General features: G+C 38.4%; 1 protein-coding gene across 2 annotated transcripts; it reads right to left on the reverse strand.

The window, feature by feature from the left end:
* Positions 1–3092: 3092 nt before the first annotated feature.
* Positions 3093–23490, reverse strand: ALG5 (ALG5 dolichyl-phosphate beta-glucosyltransferase). Of its 2 annotated transcripts, XM_054271842.1 has the most exons (10): positions 23388–23490; positions 22226–22367; positions 21333–21379; positions 20584–20652; positions 19284–19376; positions 17644–17757; positions 16267–16326; positions 13374–13525; positions 5531–5616; positions 3093–4345 (listed from the first exon to the last, which is right to left on the reverse strand). In XM_054271842.1, the coding sequence occupies exons 1-10, from the start codon at positions 23475–23477 to the stop codon at positions 4233–4235; spliced, it is 966 nt and encodes a 321-aa protein (XP_054127817.1). In that variant the 5' UTR covers positions 23478–23490; the 3' UTR covers positions 3093–4232. The 2 variants fall into 2 exon arrangements, with proteins under 2 accessions (XP_054127817.1, XP_054127818.1); XM_054271843.1 differs by lacking the exon at positions 23388–23490 and having other exon boundaries at positions 22228–22312.
* Positions 23491–23496: the final 6 nt, after the last annotated feature.

Consider the following 23496-nt stretch of genomic DNA (forward strand, 5'->3'; position numbering starts at 1 on the left):
AAAGCAGAGCCTGACTGGTGTGAGGGATGTACCTGAGGGAGAAGTTAAGGTCATGTAGGTAAGAAGGATCACCTGTGGCTAAGCCATTTTGGAAGGATGTTTGTTTCATTTACAGCTGTTTCTTGAGCACCAAAGAGTGTTCTGGTACTTGGAAGACTAAGCCCAGCAAGCAGGCCTGGAAAGGTTTTATTTGTTTCTTTTTTACACCAGAGAAATATCTAATTATACAGCCAGGGCAGTTGAACAGATCCATGAACGGAAAGTTAAGTAGATTAAAAAACATTCCATTTTCTGAGGGAAATGGAGGCTAGTTAGCCCTCTCTTTTCTGATGGATCTCTTAAATGAAATCATATTCTTGCACACCCCTCTCAGCTATGATCTCACAACTATTACTAATGCTTGCTCATATGGAAATATAATTTCTTTCCTAGTAAGAAACAAAGGTTTGCCGGTAGCTTCTCCCCTGAGCCTCAATGACCCCTTGGGCTTGTGTGCTCAAGACTCCCTTATGTGCTGTTGGATAAAGCAATAGGTATGACTTGGTATCATCCCATTCTTAACCTCTGAATCTCTATCCCAAAGAGGTAGATAACTTATGGTCCAGCTGGCAGGGTGCAGCCTCCAGCAGTGCTGGAATACTACTTTAATTCATGCCCCTTGAGCTACTACAGACATGCCACTGCATCCCTAAGAAACACACACAGATCATAAATAAGGTTAGATGTTATTTTAAGTAATAAACACTAAGATACAGAGATTTCATTGCAGCCTTCTGTCTTTGTCTGTCTCTTCATTTTGACTATTTTTAGTTTGCAGTCAGCATTATGACTGTGAACTCAAGGAACACTTGGACAATAGGTACATAAATAATTATGGATAGGTCTCCAGAGCCTTAAACATTAGCAAAGAATTCAAGTTAAATACTGGCTGGTACTATTCTGTGGCTTGGAAATACAAGCCACAGAAATACAAGCAATATACACATTGCTATAATTTTATTTCCCATGACCTGGACATTGATGGTGGTGGAAGGGTCTGCATAGAAGCTTCAAGAATTTCAAATTGATGTATTACTGAACACAATTCTGCAGAACAAACTGGTGCCATCTTCTATGTTTATCTGCTTATACTTCTCAGCAGTGAACTTTGAGCAGTCACAGAAAACATATTGCATATCCACAGACATGCCTAAGAGTAAAAAGAAAGATTTTTACTGTTTTTCCAATTGATATTTAAAACGTGAGTTAAAAAAAATAGCTTGTAAGGATAAAAGCTAAGCGTGTATCAAAGGATATTGCATGGCTATTGCTTTGGGTTGTGATAAAAAATAGTAACAGTAAAGAAAACTCATGTTAAATACTGAACATTTTCTAGTAACTTTTTTTTTTAATGTGTTTTTCAAAGAGGACTTTAAATTGTTCCTTTTGAAAAAATCACTTGTCAGTAAAGTGGTGCAGAAAACTAAGGTTTTTATGCAGAGATATAATTTTTTTTTAAATTGAAATTTATATTTATAAAAGCGCTGCCTACGCAGACATTGATGTTGGTAAGAATGTTGCAGAATTACCATGTAGATTTTCTCTATTTGTTTTATTTTCTTTTCACATTCTGTGAGAATACTTTGAGTCTTTGGAGAGCTGGGTCAGGACAGTGAGTAATATAGAAGACTTTCACCTCCTGCAGGTCACCCCTGCAAATGCAAGGCTAGGAAGAAATAGTAAAATTAGGACTCCACTGGAATACAAATAAATCTATCCCTGAAACTCTACAAAGAGAATCATGAGGACAAGTTAGGCAGAGCACGGGTCTGAATGACAGCCTTGGTGATCAGGGAGATTGTTTGTTTATGTCTGAGGCACTTAGTTCTCTACACAGAGAAGGCCAGCATCAAGTGTGAATCAATCAGCTCTTCTCCTACTAGGAATGACTGAAACATTCTACTCAAACCTCCCATTTCAAGTTGTATCACTTTGTAAAACCAAGTGGGATCTCTGGAACATGTCAAGAGCCAGAGTCAAATCTTTCTTGATGGAACAGAGTAATTCAAGGTCTCATTTTGAGAGGGCAACAAGACCTCAGGTCTTGTATAGGTTTAAAAAAGGAGGAATTTTAATTTACTTTTCCTGCTCTTGAACAGTGAACTAGCCTCCAGGTGACAAGTCAGTCTACAAACTTGTGGTAAGTTCACAGCCACCAAAGGGGGCAGCTCTCCTTTTGCTGCTGCACCCTCTGCCTCCTAGACCATGCACGGAGTCATTTTAGATCACTGAAATGGTAGAAAACTATCTTGGAAGAAAGGAATAAAAAAAGCAGACATGTAGAAGGTGGCATCCTGCCATTCTAGTGAGCTGAACTGGCTTCAGGGAGACCCTAAGCAGCCCCAGAACAGGTGTAGAGAGAGAGCAGGAATACTCCTCTTTATGCCTTTGTGCCATTAAACCAGTACATCTGCTTCTGAAATGGAACCCAGGAGAATCTTTCCCTGATTCTGGGATTGCTGTGCAACAATCGAGGTGTGCTGGGCCTGAAACAACACACAGGAGAGCAGAGCAAAAATCTAAATGCAAGTGTGAGTCTAAAACATGCTTTTTTAGAGCATGTGTGTGGTGAGTCCTGGTCTACTGGTACTGCCTGTGTGTCTTGTATTTCCTAATCTGCAAATAAGTGCCTGGGAGATGAGTATGCTACCCAGAAGACTTCTGACTGCTACACGAATGACAGAAGGCCAAGCCAACCATCTTTCTCAGCCAAAGTAAATCTTCCATTTCACTCTAGCTTTCAACCTCAGCCCCAGATCATGCTCCTTTTCTATTTCTCCCCATTCTCCTTCCATCCCAGTTGGCTCCTTCTTTATTCCAGTTCAGCTCTTATTCCCACTGTGAGGGAATGCACCTATAGAAGCAACCATTATAGGTCCCTTCCAACTCAAAATATTCTCTGATTCTGTGAAACCACACTGTAGCAGGTGTCCTGAGGAGCTGGTATTTTATTCTAGTAATGACAATGAGGAGTGGTGATTGATTCCGCAGAGGTGACAGACACGTATCTGGACAAGGTAAGAGAACAAAGCCTGTGAAGTCAAACTTGAATATATTTTTTGAGAATTTATTCCAGCACTTTATAGAAAACTGAGGTAACCCTAACAAAGGCAAAACTCAAGTCAGTATTACAGAAAGAATAAGAAAAATCACCAGTGAATTTATATGTGAAAGTACAACCATACAGTTCATTTTTTAAAGCTCTTCAAATTTGTACAAGTTTCAGGAAGACAGATTGGCTTAGATTGTTGGCAATTCACAGCTACTTTGAAAGCACAAATGAAACTGTTACTGTACTGTAATGCAGTGTGACATTAGTATGAAAGAGTCAAGACCCTCCCTCTGCCTCTGATCTCATTTGAAGCATGACAACATCAGACTGGCATTACTAATGCACAGGTCCCCAGTGTACACTGGGTCTCACTTCTGCATGCTCTGAGCTTTCCATACCCTTTTCACTACAGATCTGTAGATGTCAAGGACTCCTAGCCTTGAGCATGCACTACTATGTACGTATGAGCAAAACACATTTATAAAAGACATTTTTAAATTAAATGTGCTTTTTCTTGGACCTTCTACAGTCTGGAAAAGATCTGCAGTTGGATCTCAGGAAAACTATTTCAGCTTCAGACAAAAACATTTGGAATGTCAAGGGACTAATGGAAGTCCTGAGAACAACTTTATGAACATTACTGCTAGAACTCAGTAAAATCCATTAATGTTTCCCATAACATTGAATCTAAACATGCATCAGCGTGAACCATGAATGATAATTCCAAGCTGCAATATGTCCTAACATTTCCAGATATAACAGAAACAAATGGCTGTGGTCATTCACAACAGAACATTGCACAATGTCGAACAGAATGTCTCTCTTTATAAGGAGATTCCAGATGGATGATGAGACAAAAGCAGATATATTTATTTGAATGAATTTATAAGAAATGTTAAAGCTGCTATTTAATAAAATAAAAACCTGATTACCACGTAAGAAAATCTTTTTGGAAATGCTTTCTTTTCTCAAAATGTAGAAATTCTCCACTGACAATCTTATAAAACACATACATGCTGCAAAAATGAAACACACAGAGGAGCAATGAAGAATTACCTCAGCTTTCACCACCACTTCACTTGATTGAAACTGTTCTTGTGTTCCATTAAGCATAATAATATATTTGGAAAATGTAAATAACCTAATTACATTTTTTTGCTTCAAGCTTCCAGGCACCAGTCATATATCGCAGTCGTATAAAAAGAAGATCCCTGCCCATCTGCAGCCAGCTCCAAAAGGGAACTAACTTAGAACCTGTGATTAATGAAGAAGAAAATCAGAATGACATTGTTAGGAAAAAAATGAGCACTGGCAAGACTCACATTTAAGCAGTCACAAACTCCTGCATTCTAAGCATACTCAGCCCCACAACCTAGATCTTAACATTAATAAAAAATAAGTATTTTGAAAGCAATTGCTTTATAGTATTACATTATGCCATAGGTGAGACACTCTAGTTTGCCAGCAGCACAGAATTCCATGTATGTGACAAGATCTGCACTGCTCCCCATGACAAGGCTTTGTTCAAGTAAATAGGAACCTGAACACCAATAGCTAAGCAAGTAATTTATCTAGCAACTTTGGAGAAGAGGATCACCAGCTTGTCTTACAACAATAATATGAAGGTACCTATCTTGAGGCAAGGCAAGGAACCCACACTACAAAACCAAGCCTTCCACCATCTCTGTTAATATTTGTGTTGGGTGCAATGTACACATGGAACTGCACTGAAAGGAAACATTCCTAGAGAAGTTGGCTCAGGACATTCTCTACTTGCACCATTCATCATGACTACAGTTCATTATAATTTCTGTTGTCCAGGGGTTGTGCTGAAGAGATTTAGAAAAAGATAAAAACCTGAAAAGGGCAAAAAAATAGAGGAACCGCATTTGATGGGGGGGAAGTGAGCCGAAGCAAGCAGAACCTCTTAAGCTGTTCTGCACTGAAGAAATATGCATGGAGCTATACTTCCCAGCAACTGAGTGGCAGAGACCTCCCTACAGGCCTGAAACAATATCACATCTTAAGAAGACATGGTAGTCTAGAGGAAGCCTTAGTAGCTGAGAATTTTGGAAAGCAAGATACGGTGAAATGTAATTTAATCAGTAAGCGATGATGGTCAGACTCCCTGCACAGTGTTTTAAAATTGCACTGATTTATTGACACATTACAGCAAGAAGACATGCCAAAACAGTGTTTTGTCCTAGAATTGTAATTTCTTACTTTTGTCTCCAGTGGGACTGCAGTTTCTCTGCCATGTTACCCCTTCACATACACTTTCTGTACCAAGCCATAGCAATAGGCTGGCAAGGACACGGAATTCAGTATGGAAAGAAGACTGTGTGCTATCAAAACCAAGTAATTAGGTCAATAACCTTGGATCTATTATTCTGGATTGACACGTCAGGAATCTTGTAAGAACATGAACTATCTCCCCACCTTCTATTTCAGTCCAGTTGACAGCAACTTCTGCTATAGGTATTTTCAAGCGCTGGGCTATATAAAGAAGTTCCACATCAAATGCCCTGAAGAAGAACAGGAAATACCAAATATAATCACACATATTCCCAGATGAAAGACAGTGGAAATGTTAATTAAATGACTGTTCAGTTATGCAGTTGATACCAATGCTCCATGGGTCAGATACACATGGATGGGAAATTAATTTTCTTGACTAAACATCTCACAACATAGCCAAAATACAGACAACAACAACAATACTTCACTGTGTTCTGTATTTGAAGGTATAGATCAATCTGTATTCCGCCCACTTCTTGCTTTTCCTTCTGTCACAATCAAAAACATTTTTGAAGACCATGAAGACCAAGCAGTCAAATGCACAGTGTCACTACACATCTCTAGTAGCTTCATCAAAGAGGACATCTACCTGCTGTGGCTTTATGCTGATCTGATGGGTGCTCCTTTTATTTTCTCAGTCAAGGAACTCAAGGCAGCAGCACAGAAGTGAGAAATTATTTATATTACCATGCACAACTGAATCCAAACAACAGTTTAGTGACCACTTAATGCACAATACAAAAACCCTCTTGAGAGAGACGTGGGGGTTTTTTTGGCTCAATTTTTTGCAGGTTGTACGGCAAAATTAATTGGGGCAGTGATCCTGCTGTGTCAGGTGCTCCTTCCTATTCACTTTGTCCAGAATGCACCTTAATCCTCTCAGTTGTCTGCACAGAGAATTGTCTGTGTTTCATTCCTGTAAATGCAGTCTCAAGTAGGCCTTCTGGCTCTGAAACACCAGACTTTTGATAAGCAACAAGTAGTTTGGCAGCTTTTAATGCCTGTTTAGAAATCAGCATATGAAACTGCCAGTAGCTACTACTGACAGGGTAGAACACAAATCACAATTAAGAAGATTCTGATAATTTGCCTTTAATTCTCGTTGCTGAATCAAAGACAGTTTTCTTTCAAAGTGAAAGAAAATATTTTGCCACTGGAGGAAATGTATGCAATAAAAAAAACCCCAAATTATTCATTTGTGCTTAAAGAGTTGCTTGAATTCACATCTTTGTTAATTCCATTTAACACTAGAGAAAAGATGGAAAGGGACAATGTGATCAAGAGCAGGCAGAAGACACACTTTAGCAGATTGTTGGCCAAGTTCAGATGTTACTTTCTTCTACCTCAAGTCACCTTCTCCTTTTAAGAGGTGCATTTCTGTAAAACTATTAATAAATGCAACAACAGCAGCAGTCCACTCTGAAATGTGCACATAGGTCTGACACACACAGGTAGGTTCCCCCTGAAGTGCAGACCACAGCAGGCTGCCTTGCTGGTGGAATCACAGGCACAGACCTAGACTCATGCTCTCTGTGTACAGGACAGGAGAGCCACTGATTCCACATGGGACAGCACTAAAACAAGCAAAGGCAGCACAGACAGATGTTATCTATAGAAGCTACAGCTATTGTGTATAGGGAATTTAGAGCTGCTTTGCAACTCTGATTTTGATTAGGACACAGGCCTTCTCACTGTCACCAAAAAAGTTAGAAGAATAAATTATTTTTTTACCTCAGTGAACTAAATCTGCTCCAAGCAGCTTTGTCATTTCACTGCTGTCTTTACATGAGGGTTGAATATTATTTTATTAATCACTCCATGGTCTCTTCTACTGAAGAGGCAGTATTTAATTTTTTGCTGACATTTTACATTTGTAAGCCAAAAACCCAATGTATTCACCTTTGAATGTTTATGAATCATGTGTATTAAGACTAAATCTAATTTTGTAATACTTACTTAAATGACTAAAAATCTTAAGAGATGCAGAATAATTGTCTGATGAATTAGACTGCATGAGCTGCTCTAAAAGTATTACATAAACTATTAGCTTAGTGAACTAATAGTTATTTGCAGTAATTCCTGTGGACAACTGATTACTGGAATGTCAGCACATACATCACAGAACAAGAACATTAAATAGTTCTGTGAACTACAGGGCTCAAAGTAAGATATTAAAAGCACAGGAATTAATCAGGTTGAACACTAATATTGTTACATGTGGTTGCCATTTGGGTAACAGTGAACATATCCTGAAATTAAAAAAAAAAAAAACAACTATTCAAAACTGAAAGGAGAATGACTTCAGTGGAATACCACTGGGTTATTGTTTTTCATCCCTTTTCCCCACCACCTTTCAGTATGCCAGAATGGTTAGTCATTGAATACAGAGTGCAGCATGCCCAATACACTGACAGCAGTACAGGCACACTGCAGACCACCAGATCCACATGGTACAGGAGAACCATACAGAAGTTTCCACAGCCACGATTAAACTTGGGTGTGTTAAATAGAGCCTACACTAGAGGAGATCAAAGCCACACCCGTGGATGAGCTGTAAGTGCAATTCATGCGCCATTTGTGAGCAGTTAACCCGTGACAGACCCGCTCCCAGAAACAGCAAGATATTACTCACACCATGTACTTCATTCTGCTGCCTCTTGGGAGGGGGACACATAGATTCCAATCTAAGTATCCAGAGTTAGATAGCCAAAAATCTATGGTGTGAACCATTTCCCCATCTATTTCTAATAGTAGCTCCATGACTTGCTAATTACCACAAACATGTATTGTAAAGAAAAAATTCTCCATGTGGTTGTGTTTTGGTTAATTGTGTCACAATTTAAGACAATGCTGGCTAAAATTCATCTGAAAACCAAGTTGATAGGTGTTTAATTGAATTCAATCTTTTTAAACTAAATCCTTAAGACGCTAGAGCTTATAAAATATCTATCCTTAAAAATTATTCTGTATTTTAAAATTGCACTAGGACTCTTTATTTTTCTGGTCCAGTATTATGTGTTTCAAAAAACAAAATCAGACCTTCAGCTATAATGTTCTAACTGGAATTTATGAGTTTTGTACATGCAAGATATGTTTTTTCCAAGAAACTCCTAAAGGCAAAGAAAACAGCAAATGGTCAAAGAGGTCTAACGATGAAACAAGATGCCAAGTGGACCAGACTGCCAGAACTGCCCTAGCTGAACTTGGGCTTTTGAAAGTCCACACCTCAGCCAAGAGCAGGACTTTTTAAAAGACATAACAGACAGAGTTAAAACAGCAAAAATATTTTTGCGTTGACTAGACACTCAAAAACAATTCTACTTGCCATGCACAAAACCAGGAAAAAAACAATTAATTCCACTGCTTGTGTTGGTCTACAATGGCCCAAAAGTGGAAAAAAAAATCCCTGCAGCAATATGAATGCTTATTTTTCTGTAATTTTTATATAGCAACTCATATTTAGAGATTAGGTTGTCCAGTTAGACAAACTGGACAACCAATTTTTTTTACCAGTTTCTTTCCCAGTTTTAAATGTGAAACAGCCTGCCTTGTTCAGTGCACAAGGCAATTTTTAGACAAAAGTAATAGCAACAATTTGATCTCTTCATTGATCTGCTGACTTGTACAATGCCATCATAAATTGCCACTTCACAAAAATACGTCCATCAAACCAGGATTAGAACTACATTTTGAATTTCCCCTCCTTTTATCATAAAGGTAGGACTGCAATTGCTATGTCTAGTTCTCCTAAGGATAGACATTTTCTGGCTGGAAGAAAATTTATCTTTTTTTTTTTTGTTGTCAGAAGAAATCAATGATCAAATTTAGGATAGGAAAACTCAGCCAGTGAGACCATTTAATTTTCCAGTATTTCTCCTGTGCATTAAAATTTAACATGAACAGTTACATCTTTTAAGTCAAGACCATAGATGCAGAACTAGATCTTCTTTTATAGCCTGAAGTGACTAATTCCAACTGTCTCTGTTATGTTTTTATAATATCTCTTTTAATTTTCTTTTAAGTTTTAAATTAAAAAATCTGCTCCATCCATTTCTGAAAAACAGATTAGCTGTGTAATCAAATTCAGAATCTAAAACACAAAGCATATGCTCTCTGTTCAAAAGGTTGCTTTCATTTCAAACTAATGTCAAAACTTTGCTATTTAGAAAGTAAATTTCAAGAATGCTTCGTTTATATTCATATATACACAGCCAAAGGACAGTTAAACAAAAAAGACAATAAGAACACCCACCAAAAAAAGTCAGTTTAGGATGTAACTATCGAATGCATAAACAGTTTGTAGTATCTATTAGTTTTCAAATGCCTTCTAAAATTTAGGGTTAGATTATCCTAGGAAATTTCTTGGTCTCTCTTTAAAAAGTGTTATGTGGTCCTTATTGCCATAATAATAAAACTGTATTTTTCCTTGTATGCTTCAGTTTCAAGATTTCTTAAATGTAAGCATCTATAAATCATATTCAGTGCAGCAAGAAGAAAAATTCTGGTCTGTTTTCTAGTATTTTTAATATTAAAGAGGTGATATTCACATCAATGTGCACTGGAATGGAAAAAGCATGGGGAAAGTATTAAGAAGTGAGGGTCTAAGCAGGTGGGAATTATTAGATAGCTGATTTTATAGTACTTTTGTATTAACTTGATGACTGAACATGTTATGCATCGATTTTACTCTAAGTGTTTTTTATAAGCATTTCACCTGGCACTGTAGTATCCCCACAAATCCAAGCCTGACTAAGCTTGAGCAGACAGCACAGACAATCTGGTTTGTGCAGAAGCCTGCTGTTCATTCCCTTCAGCAGCTCACCACACATTCCAGCACAGCAGCTGGGGAGCCCTTGGCAGGCTCAAGGACCAGGGTGCTTAACTCAGATGGCTTTTATCCCATTAAATCCAGCATCCTCCTCCATTATTCCCTGAACATCTGAGCACTGACCACACAGAGCTGAACACCCCTTCAAGTACCTAACAGACCTGCACCCAACTTGTGGGATTTTAAGAGTCAATGAGAATCAAATGTCCAATTCCTTGGATGTCAAGTAGCCCCAGTGAAGTGACATAGAAGCAGAAATAAATCCAGATTTCAGAGTCTGTTATCCAGTACCAAGAGAGTGGTTCCTCTGCTACCCCTTGCTGATGGTTTCTGTATGAACAAGTTGCTTTGTGACCCAGCTGGAGCCACATTGTTCCAGGTCAGCAGCAGTACAATTCCAACTACTATTTCTTATTCTTCTGTCTCCATATTCATGATATGTACAGAACCTCTATGGCACAATGTCTAATCAGTTTGTATTTTCCTTTTTACACATGTTATGCAATGGAAAGATATCAGATTTGCTTAAAAAGAAGTTTCCAGCATTGAGCTATTTCAGATTCTTACACAATTACATACAAAGAAATCTAATGCTATGGGATGAATGTTTGATGTCCCTATATAATTTCCATTGCAATTATCCTAACTGTTTGTACAACACTGACATTTCACTTAGGACTATCATTTCCCTGAATATATGCACTCTCCCCACATACTTATACCTCCCCATCTCCCAGTTTATTTCCAGATCTTTTTAATATTAACTGGGAAAGGGACAATACTTGATTTGTGCACTGACATGCTATCTTCCAGTTACAGAGGCTAAATGACTAGCTGTGGAGCAGAAAAGTAACTTTTGAGACCTTACTATAGGTTTTTTTCTTCAGCAGTGGCAATAATCAGAGTTTCGCTCCTCTACGAGGGTTTAATTTTCCACACACCTTGCCAAAGCTTTTGATCTTGAGATCTCTACTGTTCTGTCAGATTTGGTTTAAATTAGCCAATAAATATAAAAAAGAAGGCAGGTAAACACAAAGAGTGTTGATTGAGAGATGAGCATGAAACCAGAAAATACATTGCCAGTTTGTACAGAAGTAAACCAAATTTTAAAAGATCCAAAAAAATCTATAGCTGTTTTAGGCAATTTCTGACTTATAATTATCTGAAGAGCTTAGTTCTTGGAAGAACTTGAGTTGCTCTTTTCTTGACACACAAAACAAGCATTCTTCATCACTAACTAGCACATTTCAGATAAATAATAAAACATACAAGGGATTAGTTTATGGATTACTGTAGATAAAAGAGCAAGAATAGAAGGCTCATCTTCTAGTGGCACACACAAGGCTCAATGAACTAGGACATGAAGATCTGCCTGTATGTTCCACACCAATGACCTAATTACTATAAAATGTTAGCAATATTCCTTTCTCATTGCTTCTATTCCTGGATAACAAGAGTACAGCACAATTGTTTTTACTCTTTCATTCTTTTGGTGCTAGATAATTGAAGTGGCAGAAGAAAGCTTGTTTTTATCTAGAAAACACTTCATATAACCAATAAATACTATTACAAAAAATCCTTAATTTTAAAAATGAATAAAATTTAGGATTGAATTTTTACAGCTGAAACTGATTATCCTCATTTACTTCTTTCAGTTTTCTTCTTGAAATGCTTAATTTATAAAATGAAGTTAAATAAGACAATTTTGAGATGTGCACTTCTGGGCCTCGCATATGAGTTTAACCATTTATTACTAGTACTTAGAAAAATCCTGTAAGTGAAATTTACAGAGCTTTATAGATCAAGACTAGGTTTGGAGGTAGCAGCACAAATCCTACTTCTGGCTCAGGCACAGTCTGCTTTAGTGCAATAAGCAACCCACTCAGGTGGGAAAGTGATGTTCTGACTGTTGACTGCTCAGTTCAGTGCAACAATAGCTCTCTGTTCCACACGAGATCCGTGTGCCCAAACACCACCTTTGCAACTGCAGTCTGGAGGGGCAGTACAGCTGTCAGAGCTCAGCCTGAAACTATACACATTGGAATTGGCCAGGACTGTAGGATTGCACACAATCCTGTTTGTGTTCAGCAACACTGTTCAGCAGTTCTGCTCCCTGTCAAGCAAACAGAAGCCCATGAGAGATTTTCTTGAATGAAGACAATAGTTTGAAGAAGTTTGATTACACCTAATTAAACTATCCTTTTTAGCAAGGCTTGTGGCATAGAAAATCTACAGAAATTATGGTATTTGTGTGAAAATAGTGCTTAAGTCCCATAATAGCTGTCATGGCTGTATAACTCACATATGGGAACTGTTGTAGCTAAATTATAACTAAAGAAGCTCTAAAGTAATTAAAAAAAAACACACATAATTTTCAGTTTTCTGAAATTAAAGATATCTGTCAATGTTCCTCACATAAAATACTTTAGCAAGAAAGTAGTAAAGAATAAGCATTTGCTTTCACTTTACAGTCCTCAGAAATTACAAACACCTTATCAGATATTGATTTTACATTAAATACTTTGGTTAAGCATTACTGATTTGTAATGTGTAAAAAATAACACTGATAGGAGATTTGAATATAATTAATAACTCTTAACTGTCCTAATCATAATAACAGCTGCTGTCTATTTCTTACTCTGCTTGCATGGCTTATATCTGTAAAAGGTGAGAGGACTCACAGAAATTGGGAGTGAATTACAGTACCATGAAAAACTGTTTGTTTGAAATTTCTTTTGGAGAAAGAAGAGTTATTGGGATTTTCAGTTGTTTGAGGCCTTTTTGCCTCTTTTTCCCCTCTCCTCTTTCCTAATCAATTACCATTTCCTATGACAAGGCAAAATCAAAGTTTTTTATCCTACCTAGGGTTACATACATCTTTTGAGAAAAGAGAAATTAAATAAAGAATAAAATTAAATATCCAACTACAATGTATCTTGCTACAATGTATCTTAATAAGAACATAGAATTTCTAGCAATTACCAGGATACTTTAACATAACAAGAAATCAAAGCTGCCATGCAGGCAATACTATAATTGGCTGAGATGCTTTACGCAGACATCACATGCTTCATTGTAGCTGCAACACTAAAATTACTTTTTCAAACCCATGTTCAATTATAAAAAAACACCACCAACAAAAAAGGAACAATTTACCAGCGTTCTATGTGAAGATTTGAGAAAGTCTGCAAGGCAGCTTGTCTGGTGAGAAGTTTAAATCCGCACTGTGTGTCCCGGATCTCTTTGACACAGAGAAACCACACCAGGAAGTGGAACCCATACATGAGGAGAGTTCGAAAGTAAGAGCGCTGCGGACAAAAGGCAAGAAGTTAGGTGGCTTTATTTGAGTGATGAGTGAATTGCTTGAAGAGAGCTGTCTTACAGGACAGTAATCCTGTTTCATGATAGCTTTCAAAGTTTGTAAACTGGTTTGTATTTTGCACTGGAATGAAAACAGAACTTAAAAATTGTTACAATACAAACAAAATACTGGCTGAAAGAGAAATATTTTGATCTAGGGAAAGACTTGCCAGTCACGTGTATAGTCTAGGATAGGAGAAATCCAAGTTCCTTTTTCTCCTCTCCCCAGTTCAGAGCAGTTTTTCACTCTGGATTATGCCTTATTAAATAAAGCAGGAACCTGCACCTGAATTTCACATGATTAGTGGAACAGCCATAGTATCTTCTGAATGATTCTTTGGAAGTATATAATTGACTAAGTGAAAACCAGGTCTAAAGTAAAGGCTGCTGTGCAAGATATTTTCTTTTATATTTCCAGCAATGTTACAGTCATCTCTTTTGTTCTTTTGCTTTCACAGATATATTTTATATTCCTGATATTTGTACCCAGCCTATTCGTTGGTTACACTTGTGCTCCTGACATAATAATCATACAGATAAGTTTGGCCATGAACTCCAGAGGCTGGAGTCTGGATTTGCAGAGGTCTCTCTTAGTCTTTTATTCAAGACAGCTCCTAAACAACTAGAACTGTGATCTAAAAATTGCTTCTGAGCTCACTGCTGTTCTCAAGCGAAATTTAAGTGATTGTATCTATGACTGCAAGCCACATACCATCTAAAATCGTTAGGAGCCAATGATTCAAGTGTAAAGTGTCTCTGGGTGATAAGAGATGCCTCCAAAGCCAACAATTTAGAATCTCACTTGAAAAATAGAGAAGATGCTTGGCTTGTTATGTAATAGCCTTTGGCTTAAGAAAAACCAAATTCATAGCTTGTGTCTTTTGAAAAGTGCTCCTGCCCCAGGTGTGGCTTCTTTGGCACTTTTGGCTCTGTGACCAAGAACACCAGGCTCCCACCAGGGCCAGAAGGGAAGTGCTAGGAGGCTGCATGACTGTCAGACAGTGAAACTGTGCATTTACTTCACAAAGAGGAGGTCTTGGGTTATACTTATCACTCCTAAGACTATTTATGCAAGTCATAGTATACATTCATTAAAGGACATTAACAATTCTGAAGGCAGACCAGAATTCTTGATGTATTGAGACTGAACATAAGGGTGAAATTCTGGTTTTAATAAATTCAACACAGCTGCTTATCACAGCTTCATTCTACTGTTTTAGATGCCAGTAAGTCCAGAGAGAAATCCCAACATCTAAAAGACTGCTCTGCAACTTTTGTATACCTGTTGCACTATACAATAGGTATAAAAGACTATAGTCTTGTCCCACTATAGTAAAGGTAGTCTTTCTATTCCAGTCTAGGGACAACTGGGTGATGAAATGAAATGGACTACACATTTCAAGCAAATCAGTACTACCTAACCAGTTTGTTATTCCTCTATTAGAATTCAGAAATATGGGAAGAAGCAGGAAGCAAAGGATGGACATGTCCTAACAACTATACTTTTGTATTAGAAGATGGAAGTCCTGTTCCAATTCCTCTCCCTAATGTAGCAAGACCTTAAAGAAAAATGAATACACTGAGAAAAGTCTGTCCATATCCAGTACTTGACCATACAATGAAACATTTTTTCTGGGCTCCACTTTATCAGCTACATAATCTCCCTGTAGCAGTTCCTAGTTTCTGAAAATTATGAAGGTTATTTTCTTGTTGAGTTGTTTTTTTGGTTTTGGTTTCTTTTCGAGGATGAGGATGCTTTGAGGATCCATTGAGGATGCAAATATACACACAGCAATATTTGCAAGAACTCAGGAAGAGTGAACCACTCCAATACTATCTGATAAACCAGAAGAAAAAAGTACAGATCTACAAGAGGCTGAACATTACCAGTGTAACTTCTTTTGAATTTCTGTAACTATTTCAGTAGTTGTGTATATATTTTAGAATAATTTCAAGTACTAAACATCAGCATAAACAAAGCTTACTCTTGAGAACATTCACCATGAAGAGCATGCCCAATGACGCTAAAAAATGAGCCCAGCAATGTGTCTGTTGCAATACAAGTTCCATGCCTGTGCTTTGTCAATTACTGTCTGCCAAGACATCAGAAAATCAGATGCAAGATAAAGCCATGTGCCTCTGCATCACTGTTTATTACACAAGAGTCACACATAGAACAGTACTGTCTGTGTGTTCAAAACTCAAAAATTTTACTATGAGTAAAACAGAAGACTTAAAACCACTTTCCCATGAATAGAGGTACTCTTCAAACAGCTGGCTGCTAATTATTCCTAACTCATTTTAAACAGGTTTCAAGATCTGCAGGCCAAGTTCTGGCACTGGAAGGAAATCAGTAATAATGAACTCATCAGCTGCCTTCCCTTCGAGCCCCACTACTGGTTACTGGCTACCAATTCCGCCAGGGTTTAGAAGCTCTGCTTGTGAAATACTCTCAACTATAAAAATTAAACCCAGGAATTGGAACACTAACTGAAATAACTTCAAAGTGCTTAAAATCTAGAACACATCCTTTGCATATGATGGAGGATATCCTGCATGTATGACAAGCTTCTCCTTACTTTTAGCTTCCATTTAAAAAATATTGATTATCTACTTGCAAAACCTGTCGAGCAGAAACAAATAATGGAAATATTTGGTTATTAGTACACAGCAGGAAATGGAAACAAACCTTTGCTATTGAGTCCTTCTCCAGATGAGCTCTAGAACCACAGGAAATAGCCATCCCTTCCTGTACAGGAATATAAATTAATGAGTTGTTTCTTAAATGGTTTTTATTTGAATTGGTAGTATCTTGTGTTGAGAACCATAAAATTAAAAAAAAAAACCAACTTCAAAGCAGTACACTTTTCAGCTTCCTGTAGGTGCACTTCTTCTACTGCTAGGTTTTGATGCTCAATCAGTCTTCTACAATTAAGAGACAATCTAAAGTTTATTACAATTTGCATAAGGTGCATGCAAATTGCCTCCATTTATTCAGGTCTTGTTTAGCTTTAAATTGTTTACTTTATGCACATGGCAAATGTTAGCAGCACAGATAAGTATGCCGCATTCCTAGGAACAAAGTGTTACAATGTACATTTTTCTTAAATATTGCATGATGGAAGCAATAACAGAATGAAGCACTTGTTGCACTGATGTATCTTCAAACAAATAAAATGCCACGATGTCAACAAAAAACATAATCTCAAATTAAATCAACATGATCAAAACAAAAGGTTTAACACTATTCTCACACTACTTCTCACATAAAATCTCTCAAATCTACTCTATTTGAGGTCAGTGCTGGAGAATCAGCAGCTGCTGCAGCCCTGGTAGGGAAGAGCATCAGGGTCACATGCTGCCCGCTGGGTCCTGCACTTGTGGCTCTTGCACTGACAGGCTGTGACCTCTGCCACAGGTACATCCCCCACAGCTCTGTCTGTAAGGCTGCACATCTCTTCTAACACTCTGGGAAACCAGCTACAAATACCTCACCCATCTGCATTTAAGCAGAAAATAAACCTCAGTTCTTTCAAGTCAAGCTCCCAAAAGAGAATGACTGTGCAGGGAGGTGTTCTTGCTCCACAGGTTCTTGAATTTTTGTTTACAATAAAAGTTCTTCCAAATACTGTCATTAAACTAAGGACCCTGAGAAAAGAAAACCTATATAAAAGACGGTAGAATTAAGATGCACCCTTAAAGGTATACAGGATGACATCAGACAAAATGAAAAAACAAAACAGCTCACAAAGAGGACTAAGTAGGCATCACATGGTATTTATACAGAACAGAACAACTTCAAACAATTTGCAGGAAGGATAAACAGCAAATAGAACATTCTGTACTGCCTTGGAGTAGGCACAATGGATGCAAAGGAGGTAAGAACTCAGTAAAAGCCCCTTCTGACAGCCCATTCTTGAGGCTTCTAACCTTACACTTAGATCTTCAGACTTACACCTAGATCTTCAAATAGATCGCAAAAAGTTTGAAGAGAGCTATAAAAGTCTATCTTGTGTATTAATGTATGCACGTGTATTGCAGAAAAAGCATGAGAATTTATACCCACAGGCCAGGGCTGGAGATTCTTCAGACCTTCTTCTACTTTTTCAATATCTGCAAATTTTGTAGCTCCATCTGCGTCAGCCATAAGAATTGTTTTCCCCCGAGAACTAAAGATACCCTGCAATGAAAATAGTCAACACAAAAATCAACGCCTTTGTAATCAAGTATTTGTCATAAGCTAGGTGCAAGACACTCCAAAAACCTATGTAGTAACAAGACAGTGATATCTCTCAGATTCCACACAGCAGGTGCGTCTTAATATTCTGCTACTAACAGTAATTTACCTATTTATATGGTAGTAACATCTAGAGACTTCACACTCTGAGTGACAGACAAGGCATGAACATGAAAGGCTAACAATCCTTCTCAGGAAAAGCTAAATCTAAAAGGCAACAAGTTGCTACAGTCAGCTCTAGAGGGGAGCATGAACAAGGAGTGATTAGCAGTTGCCACTGCAGTGGGTGGCTTTTCTTTGTAATGTGTGCTGTGGAAAGGAGGATGCAGTGCAAGTTTTTCCTAACACCGTTCCATGAAAATTCAAGAGCTATTTCTCAAAACTAATTTAAGACTAAGTCTCAAGTCACAGTATCACTGCAAAACACTTGTGATGCACAGTTTTCACAGCTTAATTTGCTATATGCTTGGTCAGAAATATTTCATAATTTTTGAAGGGGTCCAGACAGGAAAACAATTAGCAGTGCATGCGACAGAAGTACTGTTGCAACCAAGCATGTGTGCATCTGGAAAAGCCTGTCAAGGAAGTAGCTGTACACACATCCACTCTACATCATGCATTGAAAAAGTTTATCACACAGAAAACTGTTCTCCTTCTCTTGGAATAACTTCAAATTTGTATCTCTTACAACAGTTCCATATGTTCCAATATTATGTTCTCTCAATTTCCGATAGTTATTAATTTTTCATAAAAAATAAATTGACATACTAAAGACAGAGCTGAAAATACAGATAAAGACACATCACTGACAATCCATAGATGATACCACCCTTTTTCAGAAAAGCAAGGTGTCATACATCGTAGGAATACAATGCTCCTTCTAAACGTGTAACAGCTATTTCATATTTAGAACATGCTCATTTTATGATAATATCTATGTGAAAGCACGAATTGTGCTGTTTTGACTATCGAGTGTGGGTGATAGCAGTGGGCTTCAGTAAACAAACTGTGCTAGATGAGTTCTTGTTTATCAGCCATGTTAAAAACCACAGCCATGACCTGGACAGTGAAGTTTGCCAATTTGACTCTATTTTGTCTACAAAAGCTTAAATTTAATCTGTAACAGTTTTGGGTTTTTTTTTTTTTTGTTGTTGGCTTTTATAAATGCAACTATATTTCTAAGTAGAACTAACATGAATATGAGATCCCAGCAGTTTTTTCCACTTTGAATTATTGTATTATAAAAAAGTCTGTTATTGATCTTTCTGGAAAGACAACACTGCTACCAAGATCTAAAACAGTCTTATTTTGAAAAATATTTTTGCTTTGATTTACAGAATGTGTACTCAGTTTTCTCCTAATCATTTTGTTAATGCATTAAATTCAAAATGTCAATCAGCACAGCTCTATCTTCTGCATACTTGGGCACAGGTAGTTCAAACAGAGAAGGAGATGAAAGTATTAATTACCGTCCTGACTGCTCCCCCTTTCCCTCGATTTTTTTCCAAAGATATCACTCGCACTTTGTCACTTCCATATTTCTTGCAGTACTCCTTTGCAACCTGACAGATACACAAAAAGCCAGCATAAAACAAAACCAGGAACCAAAGGAGAAGTGTACATTTGCTCACCCTTCAAAAGAAAATAAATTAATAGCACAGAGCTATAACCACTTCAGTCGGCACAAATACATTGCCGGTGCTCACTGGAGTCTGTTTGGGGAAATAAAAAACAGTTCACAGTCAGAACAAGAAGACTGAAGAAATGAAGTAATGTTCAATAAGAACAGGATATTTCCCTAAGCAATCTCAACTCCCATCCTCCCACCTCTAAAAAACTCAATCCTAATTTAATTTATATCATACTACTACAGACCTTTTCAATTAACACCAATAGTTCATAAAAGAAATACAATTTTCTATGACAGCCACCTATTTCTCACTTGTCTTGCTGCTACTTGAGGTTTTGAAGAAAAATTCATATTGATCTAAGACCTCATTCACACGGCAAGGATCTGAACATTTTGGTACATGTGGGTGGGGAAGAGAAAGCTTGAGTTTTCTTCTAATTTTTTCTAAAGGTTGTCTTGAGTCCTTTTAAGTCCAGAGGCCTGCAGACATTGTATGCTCAGTTGAGAGAGATGGTAGAAAAAATGCACAGCAGTCAAAAACATATACCAGCAATCCTTAAAGCAATATGCATTTTAGTGTCTACCTCAAACATCTTCCAAGCAGTAGAAGAAAAACCCCACAAGCTGGCTAGCCTTCCTTGTCAGTGACATACATCAAAAGCAGAAGAAAACAGAAATATTTTGAAAATACTACTACTGGCACATGGATTTTTAAATTAACAATCCCACAAAGGGTGCGGGAAAGAACTGTGTCACCTGTTCTGTCAATCACAGTATGAATGACATCTTTTAAAAGACTTTTTAGCTTCCTCAAATTCATATTCACATAATCACTATGCACATGTAGAGTACTTCAAGTGAAATTTCTTGAAGTTAGGATTAGAATTCTTAGAACCTCAGCAGCAGGAAAATGGCTGTCACAGTTGCCAATCAAGAAAACTAGAATTTGCAAAACAATAATATGTGTATTCATCTGCAGATGCACCATCCACGATGCAACAACAGAGGCAATTCAGAAATGTGAACTACAACTGTCAACCAAAATATAAATATAAACCACTGGTATATTCCACAAATATACAAAAATCCAAACAAAATTCATGCCTCTGATTGCTTGGGAAGATATTACTTTTTCTTACCTTTGCAGTTTGATCTTTACTACCATCATTAACCACTATCACTTCATAAGTGAATGAAGGATCTTGTTTCTTGAAAATAAAAGCAGAAATAATGCATTTTGTTTCAATTTCATGCAATTTGTTAAGTAGGCAGTAGGTCTTTCAAATGTCATTATTCTTTTCTCCCTAGAAGTCATTCATAGGTGCCAACAGATACTAATATGATGCAGTAAATTTGTTAAGAAGACATAATTACAGAATTTTGCCATTTTTGATGCAGATACTGTTACACTGGCTTGTCATGCTACCATCTAGAACTGAAAAATCAATTTAGCTGTAGAAGATGGAAGCTTAGAAAAACATCACTTTTAAGAAAGCCCAAACAAAACAAAATCCACAAACTTTCACAATGAGCTTCTTACCCAGACAACAAATCCTAATGAAGAACAGATGCTTATGAAACTTGCTGGAACAAACTAGGACTTAGCTTAGAAAGTTAAATGCATGGTTAATCCTTAGCTCTGTCTTGGGCAGATTTCATGCATATCAAGATTATTTCATCCTACAGTAGCACATTAAATTTTTACTTAATTTAAAAATCCTTTCTGGCACTCGACCTAAAAATAACTGATAAGATACAGAAGCATTATTTCTAAGTGACCAAGTGCTACTGTTTTAATGTACACTAACATAACAAAGTGACTAGATCACTGACTTGTTATGCATAATACACAGAAAAACAATGAATTTTGAATGCAAAAAGAAAATACCTGTCTTTTTTCTAGATAATCCAAAGCTTCATCCATCATAAGTGGTACTAGAGAAAAGGTGGAGGAAGTCAGGTTAGCAGCTTATAACACCAAAAGCACCTGCACAAGCAAGCCGAAAACAGCCACAAAGCAAGGCTGAGCAAATCAACTCTTTCATACAACACTACTTTCAGTAACCAAGCTTAGCAGCTGCAACTCTAAGTGCTGCCCTTTCTGAATGCAGAAAGAACACTGAAGAAAATCACACACATGATAAAAAGACAGGATAAAAATATTTTTTCTGAGGAACCAACTTTTCATTTTGAAGTATGTAATTCTCTACACAACATTAAAGGATAAAAACATTCTTTATGACTGAGCCTGTAAAACAGCACTGACTTTTATCTATTTAAGCAAGCTGTCAGCTTGTGCACTGCCACATCACTTTAGAGTTTGATTATTTCTATCACATCTAAATGCCTTCATTCAGTATCAGGTACTCCTATCTATGGCCAAATCAAACACAAACCAGTGAGATCATCACTTTTTCTGCTTGTCTGAAGCTGCTGTTGTCATTTTAAAGAGTGGGAAGCTCTCAAATAAATGAAAAAAGTATTTTACTACTTCTTGCCCTGCAGCATTTGAAGGGGCAATGAACAGCCATTCTTCTGGGGTTCATTAAAATTAAGAGGATTCTTACAAGTGCCCTATGCTATTTTTAGCAGTAGAAATCAAGTTACACTATGCCTTAATTTTGAAATCCAAAGTATTTGGACTGTTTTCTGGAAACTGTGCCCAAAATCTGATACATAATCTGGCCTGCCAGAATCTACTGCTAACCCAACTGACCTCTGCATTATTACAGTAACAACAGACAGATTTTCTTCTTTTCCTCAAAACTAGAAAAATCTTACACCGGTTTTCCTCATTGTATGAAGGCACAACGACAGAGAGTTCTCTTGTAGCAGGATCATGTAAATTTGGTGCCGATCCTTTCCTGCACTCAGTATCTTCGTGGGGCATTGTTTTGGCAGTCACATGAGCGATTACACAAATCTGTGATGAAGAAGAAATTAAAAAAGTTGTCAGGCATTCTGTTAGAAGCTTACCTATCTGTTAAATGTGCTACCAGGGGCAACCAAGTATATTTCAGTAACGAGGTGGGTCACTGTTGCGGAATTTCACACAGGACCAAAACCCTCTCATGCTGTTTGGTTACTCCCACTGTGATCACTGTCAGCATCATTGGCTTGCTGCTGTTTTTAACTGCAAAGCATGCAGGTGTCTCCAAAGTCGTGGTCCAAGCTCCTTCCCCAAGTAACCTTGAGCACAAAAGCAGGTGCCACCTCTGATCCCCACCAAGCCACTGAAATCAATGGCGAGGCTCACGACAGGCCAGCCATATGTGCTTGCAAAACTAAGGCTCTGATTGCTTTATGCATGGCTAAAAAAAGCGGAAGAACTTGGGTTCTGGAGCACTTTTACTTGGTGGCATCACACACAGAATCACTTAGGTTGAAAAAGAACTCTGAGATCACCGATGCCCCAACACCACCGTATCAATTAGACCACGGCACTGAGTGCCACGTCCAGTCTTTCCTTAAACACCTCCAGGACGGTGCCTCCGCTACCTGCCTGGGCAGGATGCATACGTGGCACTGCGGGCAGGCAGCACAATTTCGCTTTCCAGGGGGTCGATCTTCTTAATCTCGCAGGGCATTTCAGATAGGCAGACACACAGCCACTTCCCAAATGGTTAACGCGAAGGCGTTACCAGGACATTTCCCAACACGTACTCTAAGGCTGAAATGCTCTGTCTTGGTGCCCTTTGCCAGGCATGGCACCCCACGCCTTGCCGAAACACGCTGCCCGCACAACCCCCCGCACAAGCGCAGCCCTGCCGGCTTCTGCCGCCCGGCCCGGGCCGGCCCTGCCGCCTGCCGGGACCGGCGGATCCCCGGGCAGGGCCGGGACCCCGGGCAGCGCCCCTGCCCCGCGCCGGGGGGCGGGCATCGGGCGGCCTCGCCCACCGCCCCCGCCACGGAGCCCCCCGGGCCCGCCATGCGCGGCTCTCACCAGGACGAGGAGGAAGGCGGCGAGGGCCGCCAGCGCCAGCGCGGCTGCGGGCAGGGACAGGGGCAGAGACGGGAGCGGCGGCAGCGCCATCGCCCGCGGCAGCCGCGGG

This window comes from Melozone crissalis, unplaced genomic scaffold, assembly GCF_028551555.1.
Source record: "Melozone crissalis strain CALT ecotype California unplaced genomic scaffold, PUWL_Pcris_2 ptg000013l_1, whole genome shotgun sequence".
NCBI classification, from domain to species: Eukaryota; Metazoa; Chordata; class Aves; order Passeriformes; family Passerellidae; genus Melozone; species Melozone crissalis.